The following is a 21,109-nucleotide window of genomic DNA, read 5'->3' as shown; positions in this document are numbered from 1 at the left end:
TTTCAGGGCTATTGAAAAAACACTCCATCAGGAGTGTTACGTTGCCCCAACCCCCCACCCCCACCCCGGGCCACAGGTCAGCGCTATCTGCCAAATTTGGCCCGCAGAAAAATATTGTTGATTAGCCCTGATCTAGAACAATGGCAAAAGTGATAGGGTGAAAGTTGTTCAAATCCATGGACTGACATGCTTTACAATTTCTGTTGGGTAGGCAAAACTTGCATGTACCTGTACATTGATGCTGTGAAAAGATTTTCAGTTCACATAGTCTGCTTCCATAGGTCCAGATGGAGCCTTTATCCTGATATGAGTGCAGTCTATAGCACCAATGACATTTGGAAATCCTGGAGAATTGAATGCGTTTTGAATTAAATGAATTTTTGCATGAAATAGTTGATCAAGATTAATACAAAGCACTTCGGATAAGAGCGTCCGTTAAATCATATACATTTAACTCCAAGTTACTGTATGGGAAGGATGCCTCTGTGACCAGGGAATTTAATGAATATATTAAGGAAGCGCTTAAGCGCAAGGTAAACCTTATGAATTTCGTGGCAGACCGTTGCCTTACTAAGATGTTCTGCATCCCCAACGCTGTACAGAAATGCGCCACTGGCAAAGAAGCGCAAAGCGATAGACCGTTTGGGGTTTGGTAAGAGCTTTACTACGTCTAGTGGTCTTCTCAATATATGGCCCCAATAATTCACAGAGATATATAATACTGTGTCTTCTGAACCTGTAGTGCTCAAATAAGTAGTCATCCGGAAAGCCCAGTGGATCTGTCCTGGCCTGGAATGACCTTGGAGCTGGTAGCATGAATGCTCTGTGCACTATACACACTCCCTCATCTACTGGATTTTCTACAAATGGGCATGCCATGGTCAATCAGCCTTCAGCCTTCACTGTTAGCTGCTCTTTTTTTAGCTTACATTTTGGATTATTTGTATCACCTGTATGAAAATCTTGGTAAGGTAGTTGTCTGTATCCATAGGCGTGTAGACATAGACACCAACTCTGCCCTTTATCAACGACAGGGTTGCCAACTTTTGAAGATGCAAAAGATTGCGTGAGATTTGAACCCGGAGGAGAGGTGGTGAGCGTAAGTTGTTGACAGGGGGGGGGGAGCGTAAAATGGACACAAATTAAGTATTATATCGCGATCTATCGATCGCGGGTGGTTGGCGCCAAAGCGAACTAGTAACTCATTGAATCATATATGTGGATCAGAGGTAAATAAACTAGATTTTTTTTTTCGGCGTGAGATATCGGAAGTGTGGCGTGAGAGCGTGTGAAAACGGTCAAATGCGTGTGTCTCACACTCAATGCGTGAGAGTTGGCAACCCTGCAACGAAAGTGCCCTTTGAAACTTCGGTTTAAAAAAATACTATATTATGATAATTAACATTTTACTGAGGTCATATTAAAATCAATGCCCTGAAATGAGCCCCCACCTCGCACACACCCGACCTCTCTCTTCCTTTAGCACCAGATGCGCTACAGCAGCAGTTCAGTTCAGCGAGGGGAAGGAAGCGTCTTCAGCACAGCACACACGGTCACAGATAGACTTCTTCTCTCGTAACCCACCAGCCAGGTCACATACACATCAAGTCAAATCGTACCGTTTGCCCTCTAAGCCCAACGTGAAATCATTTTCTTGTGCAGTAAAATGTCTCATACAGCACCAAACTACTAAGCATTTTTAGCCGACTGGTCACCTGATAAACTAGTCGCTCTAGCCCAAATCAATGCTAGATAACGTGAGGACGACCACATATAAATAATTAGGGTAGAATTTGCAAATCTATGTGTTAAGCTGAACGTTTTCTGTTGTATAGGTTTTGTTAGGCAACATAAATTAACACATTCATTTGTGAAAGAAGAAACGGGAAGTTCCCCATGGACGTAATTTTGATTTCAAAAGTGGGGGGGGACATGGATTCGTCGCTATATAAATATTTGGTTTTAACCGTAAAAACTGGAGGGGACTTTTGAAAAAGTGGGGGGGACATGTCCCCCCCCCCCGTCCCCCCGTCCCCCCCAAATTACGTCCGTGTTCCCCATTATGTGAAAAATGCCCATCTGCATTCATGTAATGACAACACTCAGTAGCCTATAACTCCTTCTCCTACTTTTAGGTATATTTATTGTCTTAATTGTAGGCCTATATTGATTTAATAATTCCATATGCAACAAGGCCTGCAGACAGTGGAGGATAAACAGAAGTTCACTGAAGGACTTAACATTGACTGTATATAGTTAATATTGGATATGGATTTTATCAGTTGGTGGTGTGACTTTTTTCCGTTGAAAACTCACGTTTAGAGAATGTTACAAATAAAAGTCAAATTTCATTCAACGTGTGCGTGTATTTTTTTACAATGAAGTGTTCCACGTACGTGTGCTAAAAAGCGCCCTTTCCCCCCCTGAGCACTTGCCCCCCAAAATATCTGTGCATGCCACTGTCTGTGTCCATTTCCTTTTTGCACCATTAAGTTAACCACACATTTACATTATTTATACTGAACATATGTGAATTGCGGAGTGATATGATTTGCTTGTAATTTGAACACAAAAGAGGAAGTATGGGGATAAATATATACCTAAAAGTATCTTCACCTAAATTACTCAGTTATTATTAATACTCGGGTACAAAGAATTGTATTTTTTGTGATATAGAATTTATGCTAATGTATGTTTGTGGACCATGACTGTGATTAGACACTGTATTCCATTTTACACTGACCTGAATTTGTTAAGATTAAACCAATACATTGAAATGTGCAGAAACCTCACCGATTAACAATGAATATGTACTCTGAAGATCGAAATATAAATTGCATTTGAAAATACAATTATTAAATTTTAATAATAATAATAACCAAACTAATAATTACAAATCATCATTCCAAACTAAAAATTACAGCACTCAATTAAATGTATAAAGATATGATATGATATGCTACATTCACAGCAATCTAATGGATAGAACTGCAGAATTTGATTGGCTACTGTCACGGCGACAAACGCCGTGTGGTTACACCTTCCTACCAGTTGGTGGCAGCATAACCATCATGAACTTCGACATATGACCTCCGCACAGTCCGTACGGTCTGTTACCTCGTGTGCAACGTGTGTTGTAGTGGTGATGGATGAAATCTAAACGTTTGTCCAGTACATTTTATATATCCAGGGCACACGCGACTATATAGATAGGTAAGTAGGCGCGGTTTTGGTCTCCATATCATATATACTAGTTATCTTAGCTAGTTAACCTACGCTTTGCACACACAGTAACCAGGTAGCTTAGCTAACTAGTTTTCAAGCTAATGTTTTCAACAGCACCAGCGAATTGCCCGTAATGTGTCTTATTCCCGGCTAGTTACATTGATTAATAATTAAATGTATTAAATTTAACTTCTACCTTGTTGAACTTTAGTAAAAATAAAACGGTTGGATAGCTACAGCATCCAATACAAGCCAATATGTGCCAAGTAATTAGCGCTATTTACCAATATGTACATTCGGGTTTGTTTTAAACTTCCTCATCTATACTGACAACGGTGCTTTAAACTCTCTCAGTCTAAAATGGGTAAGCCCCCGAAAAAGAAGAACCTCGCCGATAAAGTCCGCAAGACCAAGACGTCCACGCAGATCAAGAACAACCCGTTTGAGGTGAAGGTCAACAGGAAGAAGTTCGAGGTGCTGGGCCGTAAGAGCAAACATGATGTTGGCCTTCCCGGCGTGTCCAGGTCCAAAGCTATTAACAAGGTGAGATGGGGACAATGTCACCGTGTTGAGAATGACCACTACATGTTCCTCAGGGCCGTCATGATGTATAAAATCTCTTTCCCCCGGCAAAATGTCATTTCCTTAATTGTCTCCCTTGCAGCGGAAAAAAACTCTTCTTAAGGAGTTTAGGCTGAAACACAAAGACAATAAATTAATTGATCGGCGATTTGGGGAATATGATACCAATATGGCACCAGAAGACAAGATCTTGAAAAGGTTCGCGCTGGAGAGACAGGTACAGCTTCTTAATATATCCAGATATTGTTCAGACCCATATGGTGTAATGATGTGTGAGATCTTCAGAAATAAAAATCCTACAGCAGTGATGTAGTGTATCAGATAACATTGTGTGTAATTTGTTCTGACCTGTTATGTTTCAGACCCTTGTTTTGCCTCTTGAGTCATTTGTGTGTTGTGTAATGTTGTTTTGCCCTCCTCGTGTGTCTGCGGGGGGGGTCATTTGTTTTCGTCTAGCGCACACAGGCCAAGAAGGATCTCTACAATCTGAACGAGGACGAGGAGCTGACCCACTATGGTCAGTCCCTGGCGGAGATCGAGAAGCTGACGGACATGGTGGACAGTGACAGTGACACGGAAGAGAGAGGCCTCCTCTCTGGTGAGCCATGCCGCTTTCAGCACAGTTGGTGCTCAGTAGTGACTGAAATGCGTGTCCTGCAGGCCCTTCACCACATGGGGGCAGCAGTGAGCTCCATGAAAACACATTCAATAAACAGTCAAACCCATGAGCAGGGGTGTTGCTACATTCTAGAGAAAGTGTGTATGTACAAGCCTTTTTGGAGAGGGTGCTTGTGGGTGGGGGGGAGTGGTCTCTCTGTGGAAGGGTGGGTGGTTTGTGTGAGGGAAAAGTGTCCTACATTTATGTTTTATGCATTTTGACACGTTACCAGAGTGACTTAGCAGCAATCATGTTACAGAAGTGGGGAGTGTAGTGTTGGTATTACTGCCCAAGGACTCTTATTATGATAGCATAGCGCACTTGTCCAGATGGGGCTTGAACCCCAGTCCCCTGTGATAGAAACTTTGGTGTTGCCCGCTACACTATACCTGGAACAGTGCCTTGTGAGGAAGAGTATGGTATGAGGTTGAACACTGTGAGGAAGAGTATGGTATGAGGTTGAACACTGTGAGGAAGAGTATGGTATGAGGTTGAACACTGTGAGGAAGAGTATGGTATGAGGTTGAACACTGTGAGGAAGAGTATGGTATGAGGTTGAACACTGTGAGGAAGAGTATGGTATGAGGTTGAACACTGTGAGGAAGAGTATGGTATGAGGTTGAACACTGTGCCGATCCTCCCTGCAGCTGAGCTCACGGCCGCAAACTTCGGAGGAGGAGGAGGGCTGCTGAGGAAGAAGACGTGTGAGGATGGCGAAGAGGGGAGGGGCAAGCCGAAGACGCGTCAGGAGCTCATCGAGGAGCTCATCCTCAAATCCAAACAGGAGAAGGTGAGCCTGCCGCTCCCTCGAAGACACCTGCTCCACCACGCCTCTTAAAAACCCCCACACACGATCCCAGTCTAAACTGGAGACAGTTTGGATTCATCATCAAAGTGAACAGTTCAGTCTTCTAGTCTAGCTGAATACAGTGTCCCTGTGTGCACTACAGAATGCAGTGTCCCTGTGTGCGCTACAGAATGCAGTGTCCCTGTGTGCGCTACAGAATGCAGTGTCCCTGTGTGCGCTACAGAATGCAGTGACCCTGTGTGCACTACAGAATGCAGTGTCCCTGTGTGCACTACAGAATGCAGTGTCCCTGTGTGCGCTACAGAATGCAGTGACCCTGTGTGCACTACAGAATGCAGTGACCCTGTGTGCGCTACACACAGGGTACCCGCGGGTCCTTAAAAAGTCTTAAAATGTCTTAAATTTAGTTTTCCATATTCAAGGCCTAAAAATGTCTTAAAATGTCTGGAATTTTATGAGGGGAGGCATTAAATTATTATAAGTGTGTGTTGTTCAGTTCTGTTCCGAATCTAGCGCTAATGCAGGAAAAAACCGCTCCAGGGTCCTAGTGCTAGATTCCTAGCGTTGGAGTATACGGCCTCAACAACGTCAACAATTCTCGTTTCCCTGTGCGCGCTACACAATGCAGTGTCCCTGTGCGGGCTACACAATGCAGTGTCCCTGTGCGCGCTACTGAATATTGTCTTCTACTGTGAGTTGGACCTGCAGCTGAGCTGGAATGTGCTGGTTCGCTACCTGGTGCTATGTTCTGTATTGTATTGTGTACTGTGTTCTGTATTGCCATGTGTTGTGTGCTGGGTTGTGCGTTGTGATGTTGGATGTGTTTCCTGATGGACGCATTGTGCTGTGTGCTGATTGGTGTGTTGTGCTGTGTGCTGATTGGTGTTGTTCTGTGTGTCATCATCAGAGGGAGCGGCAGGCTCAGAAGGAGGAGGCGGAGGTGCTGACTGAGAAGCTGGACCAGGACTGGAAGTCCATCCAGGGGCTGCTGGCACACAAAGCGCCCAAAGCGGACAGAGAGGAGCCACACCAGCCAAAGGTGAGGGGAGGGTAGGAATCCTGGGGGAGGGGCAAGGGGCGGGGCAGGGGGCGGGGCAGGAGGAGATGTGGGGGCTTGGTGATCAGGAACAGGTGTACAGAACTGATCATCAAAAAAGCAAATTACAGAAAAAAACATTTAGAGATGAAATTTCACTTTTCTGATGGTCTGTTCTCAGACATGCTGTTTGCAGAGAGTCTGTTACAGTGCTGTTACATTACATGTTGCCTGAGAGTCTGTTACAGTACTGTTACATTACACATACTGTTTATTCTGTTTGGACATTCAAAGAACCCAGAGAATGGTGTATCTGTTGTATTGATAGCCAGTGGATTCCCGTGATTGTGAATGGTCAGAGTTAGGGTCATGCTGTTTCTTGAGTGTGTTACAGTGCTGTGGATCACCGTGTGTTGCAGCTGGATGCGTATGACATGATGGTTCGTGAGCTGGGCTTCGAGATGAAGGCTCAGCCCTCAGAAAAGCTGAAGACTGCCGAGGAACTGGCCAGAGAGGAAGGAGAACGCCTGCGGAAACTGGAGGTATCCCACACACCCACACCACAGCGGGACTCCCCCCCCCCCCCCCCCCCCCCCCACACACACACACACACACACACACACACACCCCCGCACCACAGCAGGACGTTTCCCCACACAGCGGCACCACAGTGAGACGTTCCCTACACACACACACACCACAGTCTGTGGCTACAGCTCCACAGTCTTGTGTTCAGTACTTTCCATCACAAGTACCTGCTATCTCTGCTAACTAATATTCTCTTTAATGCTTAGTTGCATGCCTGTTCTCAGGGTCATTTTTCATTCGTGAATTTATGAATAAATGCTTGTGAATGTGTGAATAAGTGAAAGTGTTCTAAAAGCTGTCTGCTTCACTCTGATTGGTTATTGTTGGTGATCTTGTAGGTAGACAGGCAGAAGAGAATGCTGGGAGATGTAGGCGAAAACAAGCCACCAAGCCACCTGTCGGCTGATGATCTGAACGATGGGTTCATCCTGGACAAAGACGATCGTAAAACCCTCTCTTATCAGGCAAGACCCAGAGACCACGAGAGCAAACAGCCACGTACAAACACACACACACACACACACCTCTACAGACACGTCTGTGCATTTATATATTTTAGGACGGAAAGTGGAACATTAACGAAGGAGGGGATGAGGAGGGTGAAAAAGATTCTCTTGAAGATGATGGTGAAGGAAATGAGGAGGAAGAAGACAATGATGATGGTGAAGAAGAAGAAAAAGATTATGCTGATGAGGAGACGGAAGAGGAGGAAGAGGAAGGTCACTCAGACCTCGAGTCTGAGCAGGGCAGTGGAGTTGATGATGATGATGATGATGATGAGGTGGAGAAGCAGGATGAAGATGAAGGGAAGGGAGGGGAGCAGATGAAGACCAACGACGAAGAAGTCGTTAGTCAGGAGGAGATGAAGGCCATGCAGGAAGCTGCCAGAGATGAACTACCCTACACGTTTAAAGGTACACACACACACACACACACACACACACACACACACACACACACACACACACACTCTCTTCTCACAGCCAGTGTCAGTGTTGCTTCTGTGTGCTGTCCTCTAATACACAACTGTTGGTTAATGATGACGACGATGATCCAGATGGTTGAAATGTAGATTGATTGGCTCCGCTACTGACTGGCTGTTATGCTCCAATCAGCTAAGGGAATGTCCACAACTTGTGACAGAGAAATGCTCAGATTAAGACGTTCTGGAGTCAGTGTTTACATCAGGGCAGAACTAGGCTATGCAATCGAAGACAACCATTCGTTAGGATGCCGGAGTGAATTAGGCTACCTGAATACCTGTAGAGGGGGGGGACCAAAAACTAGTTTGCAGCATTGGACAAGTCAGCCCAAGCCCTTTGGTGCCTGCATTGACTCGAGAAAGGCGCGGAACTAGAGTCGTCCGCAACGTAGAGCGGGGGGAAACGTACTTTGAATGATGAATCCGATAACAGAATAGTTTGTGATTTGTACATATGTGGGTCTCAACAGAAGTTGAGTGTTTGTGAGAATGTTTGTGGCATTCTTAACCGTGCGTGCGTGTGTGGTTTCAGCCCCTGAGAGCTACGGTGATCTGAAGGCCATGCTGCAGGGTCACTCTGCAGAGCAGCAGCGCCTCATAGTGGAGAGAACCCAGAAGTGCAACCACCCCAGCCTGGCCATAGGCAACAAGAACAAGCTACAGGTGAGCACCTTCCTTCTGTCATATGCCAGCACACAACCCCCCCCCCCCCCCCCCCCGCCCCACACACACGTGCAGAGTACAGGACTGAACACTGACGCACACGACTAGCACAGAACTCAACACTGGTGCGCGCGCGCACACACACTTCCAGCACAGTATTGTGGTAAAAAGGATAACCTGTTTATCTTTTTCAGAGATTGTTTGGCTTCCTGTTGGAGTATGTGGGGGAACTAGCCACCCAGAGCCCACCAGAGCTGAACACAATAAACACACTCATCCCGTAAGTGTTCCATTACACTGTAAACACACTCATCCCGTATGTGTGTTCCATTACACTGTAAACACACTCATCCCGCATGTGTGTTCCATTACACTGTAAACACACTCATCCCGTATGTGTGTTCCGTTACACTGTAAACACACTCATCCCGCATGTGTGTTCCGTTACACTGTAAACACACTCATCCCGCATGTGTGTTCCGTTACACTGTAAACACACTCATCCCGCATGTGTGTTCCGTTACACTGTAAACACACTCATCCCGCATGTGTGTTCCATTACACTGTAAACACACTCATCCCGCATGTGTGTTCCATTACACTGTAAACACACTCATCCCGCATGTGTGTTCCATTACACTGTAAACACACTCATCCCGCATGTGTGTTCCATTACACTGTAAACACACTCATCCCGTAAGTGTTCCATTACACTGTAAACACACTCATCCCGCATGTGTGTTCCATTACACTGTAAACACACTCATCCCGCATGTGTGTTCCATTACACTGTAAACACACTCATCCCGCATGTGTGTTCCATTACACTGTAAACACACTCATCCCGTATGTGTGTTCCATTACACTGCAAACACACTCATCCCATATATATGTGTGTTTCGTTACACTGCAAACACACTCATCCCGTATATATGTGTTTCGTTACACTGCAAACACACCCATGCCATGTTAGAATATGCTATAAATACATTGTATCTCTTTCTCTCTCTCTTTCTCTCAGACAGATATATGGCCTTTGTCAACTTTTTCCTGATGCAGCATGCAAGGTGATGCAGTCGTTGCTTAGCGACAGCACTCACAGCATGGAGGAGACTATAGAGGTTAAAGGTCACGGAGCCTTTCCAGGATTGGATATGGTGTGTAAACACACACACACAGAGTCTGATTTTTTTTACCCTTGATTCAGCACTTGTTGCTATGATGTTGTTATTATAAAGTATTAAAATGTTCAGATAGTACTGGGGTGTTAAACTGAACATTGAACAAAATTTTAATTCTCAATTTTATGAGCATGTTTGACAGATGCCCTATGTGTGCAGTTAGAGAGGTTCCAGAGAGGACAGTCTCTCACAGGAAGGACAGTCTCTCACACCTTTTACAGATGTAACAAACGTGCTTTTCGAATAGCACACGGATAACTGAGCAGAGTGAATAAAGGGTTTTACACCTTCCATAGAACAGGAAACAGAGTCTTCACTGGTCTCGTCTAATGCAGACATCAGTGTTGAGTTTGGATAGAAGCATATCTGGCTATAATGGCTTGGTATGTTTTTTCTTATGACTATAATAATAATAATGGACGTGTGTGTGTGTGTGTGTGTGTGTGTGTGTTTAGCTGATCTATCTGAAGATTGTCGCTCTGCTGTTTCCCACCTCGGATTTTCGTCACCCTGTAACCACACCTGCCTTTCTCTATATCAGCCAGGCTCTCACCAAGGTAGGTTTGGTTTTGTGTGTGTGTGTGTTTATGAGCAAATGTGTGCTTCCACTGAATATCATCCAAGCACAGGCTGCCCCAGGGTGGTCGTCCGCTCTCTGAATCTATGTTCAGACAGATGTGGACAGATGCGATGTAGAATTGATCCATGTTCAGATCAGTTCTACAGGGTTCGTACGGTCATGAAAAACCTGGAAAAGTTATGGAATTTGAAAATAGCAATTTCCAGGCCTGGATAAGTTTTGGAAAAACTAAAAATACTCAAATGTTTTGGAAAAGTCATGGAAATTTGCTTGACACAATAAATATATGTCGATAACCGGAAGAAAAAATAAACATATATAATATAGCCATGTTTTTTCTTTGTGCGGACCACTAACGTAACTTCACAGGTTAGTTCGCTACGTTAGCGTTGGACTCCAAGCGGAGCTGTAGATTGTACTTTGATGACGTGTAAATCAGCGTAATGCTGGTAAATGCCGATTCAACTATGGCTGCTTCAGTTGGACAAATACAAGCTATGGCTTGAGAAAGACAAGGACACGGGGCATGCAAAATGTGCACTGTGTGGTTAACCAACTGGTTAACGTTGGGGTTAGAGACTGAAAAGTCCGACGCAAAGCAGTTTTCGTCGTTAAGCACGAACCTAGATTTAGACACGCCTTGATCGTAAACACAGAATAGAATAAAACTAACAATCAGGCATGAAAATCTGTCACCTTTCGGCGAAATTCGCCGTTTTGAAGTTGAAAAGGGTGACCTACGTGAATCGTGTAGATCCGATGAGTTTTTTGTTGGGGGGGGGGGGGGGGGGGGGGTCGGGAGATTATATTTTAATTATCATATTGACTTAATTAGCAAACAGAGCACTTCCGAAATTGGCTATTTCAATGACAGTGGACAGCAGTTTCCGCCCGAACCATCATAGAGGCCAAATAGCGTTTCAATCATACCAACGTTCTTCATTCGTGTTATTCATTTACTGCTAAGCGGGGCGAGAAGCAGGACCTAGTGCTACACCGCGGACAAGTCAGAAGAGCGTACATTTACCACTACATTTACCAGATCGTACATTTACCACTACATTTACCAGATCGTACATTTACCACTACATTTACCAGATCGTACATTTACCACTACATTTACCAGATCGTACATTTACCACTACATTTACCAGATCGTACATTTACCACTACATTTACCAGATCGTACATTTACCACTACATTTACCAGATCGTACATTTACCACTACATTTACCACATCGTACATTTACCACTACATTTACCACATCGTACATTTACCACTACATTTACCACATCGTACATTTACCACTACATTTACCACATCGTACATTTACCACTACATTTACCACATCGTACATTTACCACTACATTTACCACATCGTACATTTACCACTACATTTACCACATCGTACATTTACCACTACATTTACCACATCGTACATTTACCACTACATTTACCACATCGTACATTTACCACTACATTTACCACATCGTACATTTACCACTACATTTACCACATCGTACATTTACCACTACATTTACCACATCGTACATTTTTAATTGGGTGGATTTAATTGGGTTATTAATGGTTTCAATCGTTTTCATATTTTGCGGTAAAACAAAGTTACTGCCGTTCGCTACAGCGTTGAACACTGTCAGATCTAACCACAAGCTCTTGTGATAATAGGCCCATCTATCTACCTATTTAAGTTCGCGTCAACCCCGTGTAGTTAACGGTGACATAAAATAAGAATCAAGATTTTTATCTAGTGTGTCTGTAGTTGTAACTGGTGAATCCAGGGACGTGTGAGGATCACATTCGCACCAGGGCTGAAAAGGTTGAAGATGAAGTTGTAAACTCTTGTCGTTTGAGTCTACCCTGTGCTTTAGCTCATGTTAGAAAATAAAAACACGTAAACCTGGTATTTTTACAATAATTTTCGCCGCTGATGTATGTATTGGTTCATTAAGACGTAATGGTTTTGACTGAGCCATCCGGAATGGCGAAAGCGGTTTCTTGCGTTTACGGATTGCGTTTACATTGAATCCATTGACATGACAGTCAAAAAAAATTTTTTAATGGATTTTACTATATTTTACGGAGCCCGTAAGGTGACATCATGTAAAAAATAAATAAATAACGCGTGGCCACGACTTATTAACGCGTGGGAACGATATACTAACGTCGCCTTTCACACGCGGCAACAAAGTTTATTTTTTCACAGCAAAGCAAGCAGATCCCAGGGATGTTCGCGAACTGACTGCCCAAGGAAGGTAAACCTGGCCTTATATAAAGTAATACTTAATTATCTTGTTTGCACGCGTTAGTAAGTCGTTCGCATGCGTTAGTAAGTCGTGGCCACGCGTTATTATATTTTTTACATGACGTCACCTTACGAGCTCCGTAATATTTGGCATCACCTGTCGCCAGTGTTGCCAGGTCCTACAAAAATATCCAGCCCAAAGTCAGTGTAAAATCCGCCCTTCAGAAGCCAAAACTAGCCCAAAGGCCAAAGTTGGGGGTGTGTGTGTGTGTGTAAATTGTCGACCGGGGAAGCAGTGTTAAAATGGAAACAAATTAAGTATTATATCGCCATCGATTCTTAGTGTTGACTTGTAACTCCCGCGGTGGCCCAACTCAAAAGTAGCCCAAAAAACCGCACCCTGCGACCCCAGAATTTTTACCCGCGGAAGGAGTTTCAAACAAGCCCAATTTGGCGTGAAAACCGCGAACCTGGCAACTCTGCCTGTCGCTGTATCCCCGTACACCAGCAGCCACCCCCCCCCCCGTCGCAGTATACCCATGACGTCACATGTCAACGCCCCGTCGCCGTATCCCCATGATGTCACATGCCCCGCCCCCCGGTCTTCTCACCTTTTTAACCCCTGACCCATTTTCATGCCTGAACAATGTTCTCGTGCGTACAGCGTGAGAAAGAGCGACCGCGTTGCCGAGATGGGCTGCGGTGGAGGCTGTGCTGCTTCAGCTTATCGTACACAACACTACACAGTGCTGCCACTGCACCTCCACGCACCGCGCGAAATTAAGAAAAGTCTCCGTCGTTAACCAGACCCGTCGGTAAGCGGGAACTCACCGGCTTTTAGCCCGGATACGGCTTATAGCTACAACATTTTCCATAAAAAAAAACTTAGATGCGGCTTATATTGATATTGAAAATACGGTAAATGTTTATTTTTTCAATTAAACCATGTGTCTTTTCATTAATTGATGATATACTGTGGAATTTTAGCCTGGATTTTTTCTTATTTTTCGTGTCTACACATATGTTTAGAGAATGTACAGTCATTGAAATTTGTCTGAAAGTCATGGAAAAGTCATGGAAAAGTCATGGAAATTAGTTGTCAAAAAAGTGTATGAACCCTGGTTCTAGCCTCCACACCAACTACTGCCCACCCCCACGTCTCTGTTCCAGCTGTTTACTGTAAATAACAGTGATCCTGTGATGTCTGAGAAACCCTAACTAATCATTCAGAAACAACTGCTGAAATACTAACTTGCATCACTAACCCACCCATGCTAATAAACTGTGGAATCAGTTTGAGATTTTAGAGGTGTCTTCAACTAAGGATTTTCATAGTCTAATCTGATTCGTCAGATTTTCCCTTTAGTCGACTAATAGTCTAATCAGGGTTTTTTTTAATCTAAAGTACCTTAAACGGGTGCAAACAACAACAAAAATGTTTATAGGCCTACTGAGGCCTACTTGCTGAGACGAAACGACACGACCGAAACGACAAACGGCTGAACTGTGGTTTTTTTTTTTTTCGCCTTACGTGTTTTAAATGGTATGCCATGTTGGTTGTTGTCGTGTGAAATGAAAGACGTTGATGACATAACTTGCACTTTACTTTGTTTGAGTCATCTTTATCTTTTTCAAAATAGCCTACTCCCACACTTTTGACGTTTTTTTAGTAGCCATTATAATCTCGGCAGATGGTGACTATCCTGTAGCGTGTTCAGCTCCGCTCATTTGGATTGTGCAACTGCAGGGTGTGATTTATTAATGTGTAGTAAAGAAGATGCATATTGTTAATGAGCACACATAATTTTAAAACATTTATTAACAGAAATTAGGATTATTTTATTTGACAAAAGGCTATATATAACGAAAACAAAGACATTTCATGTAACAATTAGTGCTTAGCAGCATCCTTGGGCACCCCCATGCAGTTAGAATGGTACATTCGACTATGCTGTTCATGATGTTCGAATCAGCGACTATTGCAGGTCACCCCTATGAAATTTATTTACATCCACATCTCCTCACAACTGACTGTAAAGTGGAAGGTGCTATTGACTCTCGCAGCGCGTCCCGTCACTCCAGTAGACTTTCACGTCCCCAGTGTTAATATGACTCGTCCCGTCACTCCAGTAGACATTCACGTCCCCAGTGTTAATATGACTCGTCCCGTCACTCCAGTAGACTTTCACGTCCCCAGTGTTAATATGACTCGTCCCGTCACTCCAGTAGACATTCACGTCCCCAGTGTTAATATGACTCGTCCCGTCACTCCAGTAGACTTTCACGTCCCCAGTGTTAATATGACTCGTCCCGTCACTCCAGTAGACATTCACGTCCCCAGTGTTAATATACGTGTGTGTATGTGGGTGTGTTAAACTTGTCTCTGTGCTCCTGCAGTGTCCGGTGGTCTCTCTAGAGGGCGCTGTAGCTGGCTCGCTGCTCTGTTGTCTGGCCGTGGAGTATGTCTCTCTCTCACGCCGTTTTGCCCCAGAGCTTGTTAACTTCCTACTGGGGTTACTGCACCTAGCTGTGCCCTCTGGCCCCTGCACAGGTACGCACACCTCTTTATCTATCTATCTATCTATCTATCTCTCTATCTCTATCTCTATCTCTCTCTCTCTCTCTCTCTCTCTCTCTCTCTCTCTCTCTCTCTCTCTCTCGTTCTTCATTCATGTTATTCATTTATTGCTAAGCGGGATGAGAAGCAGGACCTAGTGCTACACCGGGGACAAGTCAGAAGAGCGTATATTTACCACTACATTTACCAGATCGTACATTTACCACTACATTTACCCGATCATACAATTACCACTACATTTACCAGATCGTACATTTACCACTACATTTACCAGATCGTACATTTACCACTACATTTACCAGATCGTACATTTACCACTACATTTACCCGATCATACAATTACCACTACATTTACCAGAGCGTACATTTACCACTACATTTACCCGATCATACAATTACCACTACATTTACCAGAGCGTACATTTACCACTACATTTACCCGATCATACAATTACCACTACATTTACCAGAGCGTACATTTACCACTACATTTACCCGATCATACAATTACCACTACATTTACCAGAGCGTACATTTACCACTACATTTACCCGATCATACAATTACCACTACATTTACCAGAGCGTACATTTACCACTACATTTACCCGATCATACAATTACCACTACATTTACCAGAGCGTACATTTACCACTACATTTACCCGATCATACAATTACCACTACGTTTACCAGATCGTACATTTTCCAGTGGATTTAATTGGGTGATTAATGGTTTCAATCGTTTTCATATTTTGCGGTAAAACAAAGTTACCACTGTTCGCTACAGCTTGCATTGAACACTGTCAGAGCTAGCCAGAAGCTCTTGTGATAAATAGGTAGATAGATAGGCCTATTAAGTTCGCATCAACCCTGTGTAGTTAACGGTGACATAAAATAAGAAACAAGTGTCATAAGAAACAATTTCTAGTGTCTCTGTAGTTTTAACTGGTGAATCCAGGGACGTGTGAGGACATTCGCGCCAGGGCTGAAAAGGTTGAAGATGAAGTTGTAAACTCTTGTCATTTGATTGCCTACTGTGCTTTAGCCCATGTTGGAAGCCTTTTGTGACAAAATAACACGTGAACCCTGGTATTTTTTACACTTATTTTCACCACTGATGTTATTTATTGGTTCATTAAGATGTAATGGTTTTGACTGGGCCATCTGGAATGGCGAAAGCGGGCTTCTCACGTTTACGGATCTGGCTCCATCCATTGACAAGACAGGTCAATATTTTTCCAGCGCGACATTATCGTCAGAGAAGACGATAGGGATGGCCGTGTCACGAAAGGCTTGCCGTGTGAAAGCTACTAAGCTGTTGCTATTATGGTGCTATTATTTTTATTCGCTGCTGTAGTTTCTGTCACTGTTTTGCTACATTCACAATCATAGTAGCTACTAGTTACTCGCTCCTCCTGGATCGTTCGCTAGCGTCCCCGCGGGTCTAAAGTGAGAAGTAAACTAATCCGCACTCTGCACTCTGCCACTTTTCAGTATTGCTTAAATTTTGGTTAATTTTGGTATCTATTAAACTATTATGGATTTTACTATATTTGGCATTACCTGTGGCCGTACACCCGTGGCATCACCTGTTGCCATACACCCATACACTAGCACCCCCTCCCCCCCCAAGTCACCTGTCACTGTACCATCACCAACCCCTCCCCCGTCTTCTCACCTTTTTGACCCCTAGCCCATTTTCATGCCTGTTAGTGAAACTGTTGTGATGACCCGTGTGTGTGTGTGTGTGTGTGTGTGTGTGTGTGTGTGTGTGTGTGTGTGTGTGTGTGTGTGTGTGTGTGTGTGTAGATTACTGCGTGGTTCCTCCATTTCGTCAACAGGGAAAGGCCAGGGAGCTGCTGTTGGTGAGAGAAACTGACTCCTCCTTCAGCTGGATAAAGAAGCCCCTCCCCCTGACACTCCCACACACAAGCACCAAGCAGCAGAAGGACCACTACAGGTATACACACACACACACACACACACACACACACGCAGGCAGTGAGCTGCAGGCACATGTTTGAGGAACTGCCTAGTCTAGACGGTGTCTGGCTGGTGTGATTCGGCTTCTGTTTCCCAGCAGTTTGAACACTTGGACATGACTCTGTGGTCTTCCCCTGTCTTACAAATGTCTGACTTCCTGCCTGCTGTTCTTCACGCTTCACACTGTCCCTCACTGTGGTCTGTCCCTCACTGTGATCTCTCTCTCTCTCTCTCTCTCTCTTTTAATCCCATGCCCTGTCTCTTTCCTGAACACACTGACCTCTTCACACTCTGGTGAATACTCCCAGCCTAATTGAGGAGATACTTCATGGACTTGTGTGTGCGTGTCTATGTATGTGAAGTGTCTCAGAGCAGTGATAATTATCACCCCCCCACTTTCTCGAGGCCAAGGTTCACACTGTCTCACTGAAGAATCTAACACGGAGAAGCCGGCGTTGACCACACACCATTTCCAGTCGTTCATTGTGGCACTCCACAAACGTGGGCCTGTCAACTATCGCTTGTTTCCTCAGCGCTGCTCCTGACGTCTTTGATAATAGCCTGCGTGCTGAAGCAGGACACGTCAAAAGCCAGTGACTCACCTGCATGTGTCTAATGGAAGGCTAGATGGGCTCTGATTGGCTGAGGCATCTCTATCTCCAGCCAATCAAAGCCCTTCTAGCCTTCCATTATACCTGGGAGTGAGTCACAGCCTGTATGTGTCCTCTCGTCACATAAATGGGAGCATAATTGTTGTATATTCAGCAGTTGTAAAGGTGTTGATGGACATAAATGTGCAGTGAATAGAGATTGAGTATTAATAACGGCCTCGTTTGACCTACCTCTGTAGCTCCAGGAACTGCTCTGTTTTAACAGTGTTTTGATAACTATTATGGTATCTTTCTTTTGTACTTGTAATAACAGTGCTAGTTTGTGGGCTTCTTTATTCTTTAGTGTGTTTCCCCTTTCATCCATTTTGCTTTTTCTGTTTGTTTTAGACTGTCTGTACTGCACACATGTCTGGACCTGGTTAAGAGGTGTGCCACCCTTTACCGAGAACTTCCTTCCTATCATCAGATCTTCCAGCCAATCAGAACACTGCTAGCCAAACATCTTCCTGTTGAAGGCTTCCCCACATCCCTGCAGGTTAGCCCCCAGCCAATCAGCTAGCTGGAAATAAGCAGACTGTTTGTAAGTCAGCTTAGCTTATATATTCTGCATACCTAGCAACAAAAATATGATGTGCATGATTGTCATAATAAGCGATTAGGCAAGGGAAACTTTTTAGAGCCTTGTGCGTGTTTTCTAGAATGCACTGATTTAAGTGTTTACGCTTTCTAGACTGCACTGATAAAATGCTTGGGCTCTGTTTGCTTTCTGGGATGTGCTGTGAATTGGATGGGCGGAGCCCAGGCTGTGATTGGACCATATACCCCGTTTTTGTTTTTTGTCATCCCTGGGAAGTTTACTGGGGGCTCACTCCAATGGCTGCTGTAATCATTTCTCCACCTCCACTTTCTGTAGGTTCTCCATAGGGAAATACTGGAGGTCTTGCCAGAAAGTCCTTCCCAGCATGCACCTCTCGTGTTCGAGAAGAAGAAACCCATCCCACTGAAACTGTTGGAGCCAAAAATAGTAGAAGTGTGAGTGGAAACGTGTGATCAACATGCAATACATATGCAATAAACCCACTCACACACACACACATCCTCACAACCTACACTCTTAAACACTACACACCCACATACACACAGATTTTGTTTTTTCTGTGTGGGGCATGTGTAAGAGGGTGAGAGTGCCTAGTCGTGTTTGTGATTCGACCTGAAAATCAATCCCATGGCTGATGTGGTCTTGATGTTCTCGCTATGGTCTGTTCTCCGTTCAGTCCGTGGTCTGTTCCCACACCCCTCCGTTCAGTCCGTGGTCTGTTTCCACACCCCTCCGTTCTGTCTGTGGTCTGTTCCCACACCCCTCCGTTCTGTCTGTGGTCTGTTCCCACACCCCTCCGTTCTGTCTGTGGTCTGTTCCCACACCCCTCCGTCCTGTCTGTGGTCTGTTCCCACACCCCTCCGTCCTGTCTGTGGTCTGTTCCCACACCCCTCCGTCCTGTCTGTGGTCTGTTCCCACACCCCTCCGTCCTGTCTGTGGTCTGTTCCCACACCCCTCCGTCCTGTCTGTGGTCTGTTCCCACACCCCTCCGTCCTGTCTGTGGTCTGTTCCCACACCCCTCCGTCCTGTCTGTGGTCTGTTCCCACACCCCTCCGTCCTGTCTGTGGTCTGTTCCCACACCCCTCCGTCCTGTCCGTGGTCTGTTCCCACACCCCTCCGTCCTGTCCGTGGTCTGTTCCCACACCCCTCCGTCCTGTCTGTGGTCTGTTCCCACACCCCTCCGTTCTGTCTGTGGTCTGTTCTTACACACCTGCAATCTGTCTCTCCAGGTTGGACTATGGCAAGAAGCGAGGGAGCACCAAGGAGGAGAAGGAGCGAGAGAGACTCAAACACAAGTACAAGCGGGAGTTTAAGGGAGCGCTGAGGGAGATCAGGAAGGACACGCGGTTCCTGGCCCAGACCAAACTCTCCGACATCATGAGCAGGTGAGTGGACACGGCGTCGGCCATGTCACATGTCACAGGGTGTTCACAGCTCTGTTCCCTCTGTGAGTAGCTCATTTATTTATGAGGTCGTAAGGTCCTGTCTTCCTGGCCTGTGGAAGTCTTATAAAGAGTATTCATTGATGTTGCCTTTCCCTCGGCCGGACTGAGTGGCAAAGGCTTCTGCAACAAGGCCGCATTTATTAGGGGAAAATGGCGAAACCAGAAATGAAACGAGCGTTTATCTGCTCAAGTTATCTGCTTACGTTGAAGGCAGCCAGAATTCACATTACCAAAGAACCAGTAGTCCATGGACATCGACATGTGGTCAGGAATCATGTTATGTTTAATGCTGACGTATACCTTATTTTGTGTCATGTGCCTGAGCTTGATTTTGACACCTGTGAAATACACTAAACAAAGCCTACAAAAGTCTTAATGGTTAGTCTTGATGCCTAACCGTAGGTACTCTCACCACCTGTGACGACATGAGCACACGCTCTATAGTGTGGCATATTCGTTTTATGAGGGTGTAATGTGCTGCCCACATTAGCCAATCGGAGTTTGTTTACTTGGTTTAAGACCTGTAAAAACAAAAAAAGGTTCAGCTGGATACCACCATGGAACCAGGTCATTATGTGGTCGCAGACACGTAAAGGTCCCACACTTAATGAGTTTCCCAGTTCATATTGTGATTCCATTAACGTAATTGTTCTGGATTGCATTTGATTCGGAATGCATTTGTTGCGGAATGATTAATTTGGTGATTATAAATAAAGTATGAGCTCAAAAGCCAATCTGATTATATGAAGTATTAAGATTTGGTGCTTAGTCTTTCTATTGTGGCAGAGACACACCAGTTCATGATGACTGTGCTTGTGTGTTTGTGTGTACTTGTGTGTGTGTATCAGGGATGCGGAGAGAAAGAGGAAGGTGAAGGAGCTCTACGGTAGTTTGGCAACGCAGGAAGGAGAGTGGAAGGCCCTCAAACGGAAGAAGAAGAAGTGATGTCATAATGCACTTTATGACATCACTCCAGAGGACATTTCCTTTCTGATGCATCACTGTTGGGTGGAGGGGTTTCACTGCTCACCCTCATTGAACACAACTTGATCATCTTAGTAGTGAGCCAATCGCCACTGAAGAGGAGAAGTTTGAGGAGATATGTCTTTCAGAGCAGGACAGTCTCTGAAGTATGGGGAAGCCCTTCACATGTCTATCTGTCTGTGTTTCTGAAGATTGGTTTTAGGTTTTGATTGTCTGCAAAAGAAAAGCTTTTATTTTTCATTTCTGCTTTGTAAATCACCCAGTTTTGAAATATAAAATAGCACAATAATACAAACTTCTTAAATGTTGCCTTATTTGAATAGTTATTGTTTAATACAATG

General features: G+C 44.6%; 1 protein-coding gene across 1 annotated transcript; it reads left to right on the top strand.

The window, feature by feature from the left end:
• Positions 1-3,072: 3,072 nt before the first annotated feature.
• nop14 (NOP14 nucleolar protein homolog (yeast)) lies at positions 3,073-21,066 on the top strand. Its single transcript, XM_076979705.1, has 19 exons — positions 3,073-3,213; positions 3,580-3,768; positions 3,890-4,024; positions 4,264-4,405; positions 5,113-5,255; positions 6,181-6,312; positions 6,729-6,851; positions 7,236-7,361; positions 7,457-7,811; positions 8,412-8,542; positions 8,737-8,822; positions 9,564-9,699; positions 10,179-10,280; positions 14,966-15,119; positions 16,957-17,107; positions 18,129-18,276; positions 18,655-18,773; positions 19,569-19,724; positions 20,633-21,066. The coding sequence occupies exons 2-19, from the start codon at positions 3,586-3,588 to the stop codon at positions 20,727-20,729; spliced, it is 2,619 nt and encodes an 872-aa protein (XP_076835820.1). The 5' UTR covers positions 3,073-3,213; positions 3,580-3,585; the 3' UTR covers positions 20,730-21,066.
• Positions 21,067-21,109: the final 43 nt, after the last annotated feature.

The sequence above is a fragment of the Brachyhypopomus gauderio genome, chromosome 18 (assembly GCF_052324685.1).
Source record: "Brachyhypopomus gauderio isolate BG-103 chromosome 18, BGAUD_0.2, whole genome shotgun sequence".
NCBI classification, from domain to species: Eukaryota; Metazoa; Chordata; class Actinopteri; order Gymnotiformes; family Hypopomidae; genus Brachyhypopomus; species Brachyhypopomus gauderio.
This window is presented reverse-complemented; position numbering and strand designations above follow the sequence as displayed.

What these genes read in the sequence shown, in the direction of transcription:
- nop14 (XM_076979705.1), top strand. Translation starts at nt 3,586, where the DNA reads ATGGGTAAGCCCCCGAAAAAGAAGAACCTCGCCGATAAAGTCCGCAAG. An exon ending in GGTTCGCGCTGGAGAGACAG is followed by an intron (nt 4,025 to 4,263) that starts GTACAGCTTCTT and finishes GTTTTCGTCTAG; the next exon opens with CGCACACAGGCCAAGAAGGA. An exon ending in GAGCCAAAAATAGTAGAAGT is followed by an intron (nt 18,774 to 19,568) that starts GTGAGTGGAAAC and finishes CTGTCTCTCCAG; the next exon opens with GTTGGACTATGGCAAGAAGC.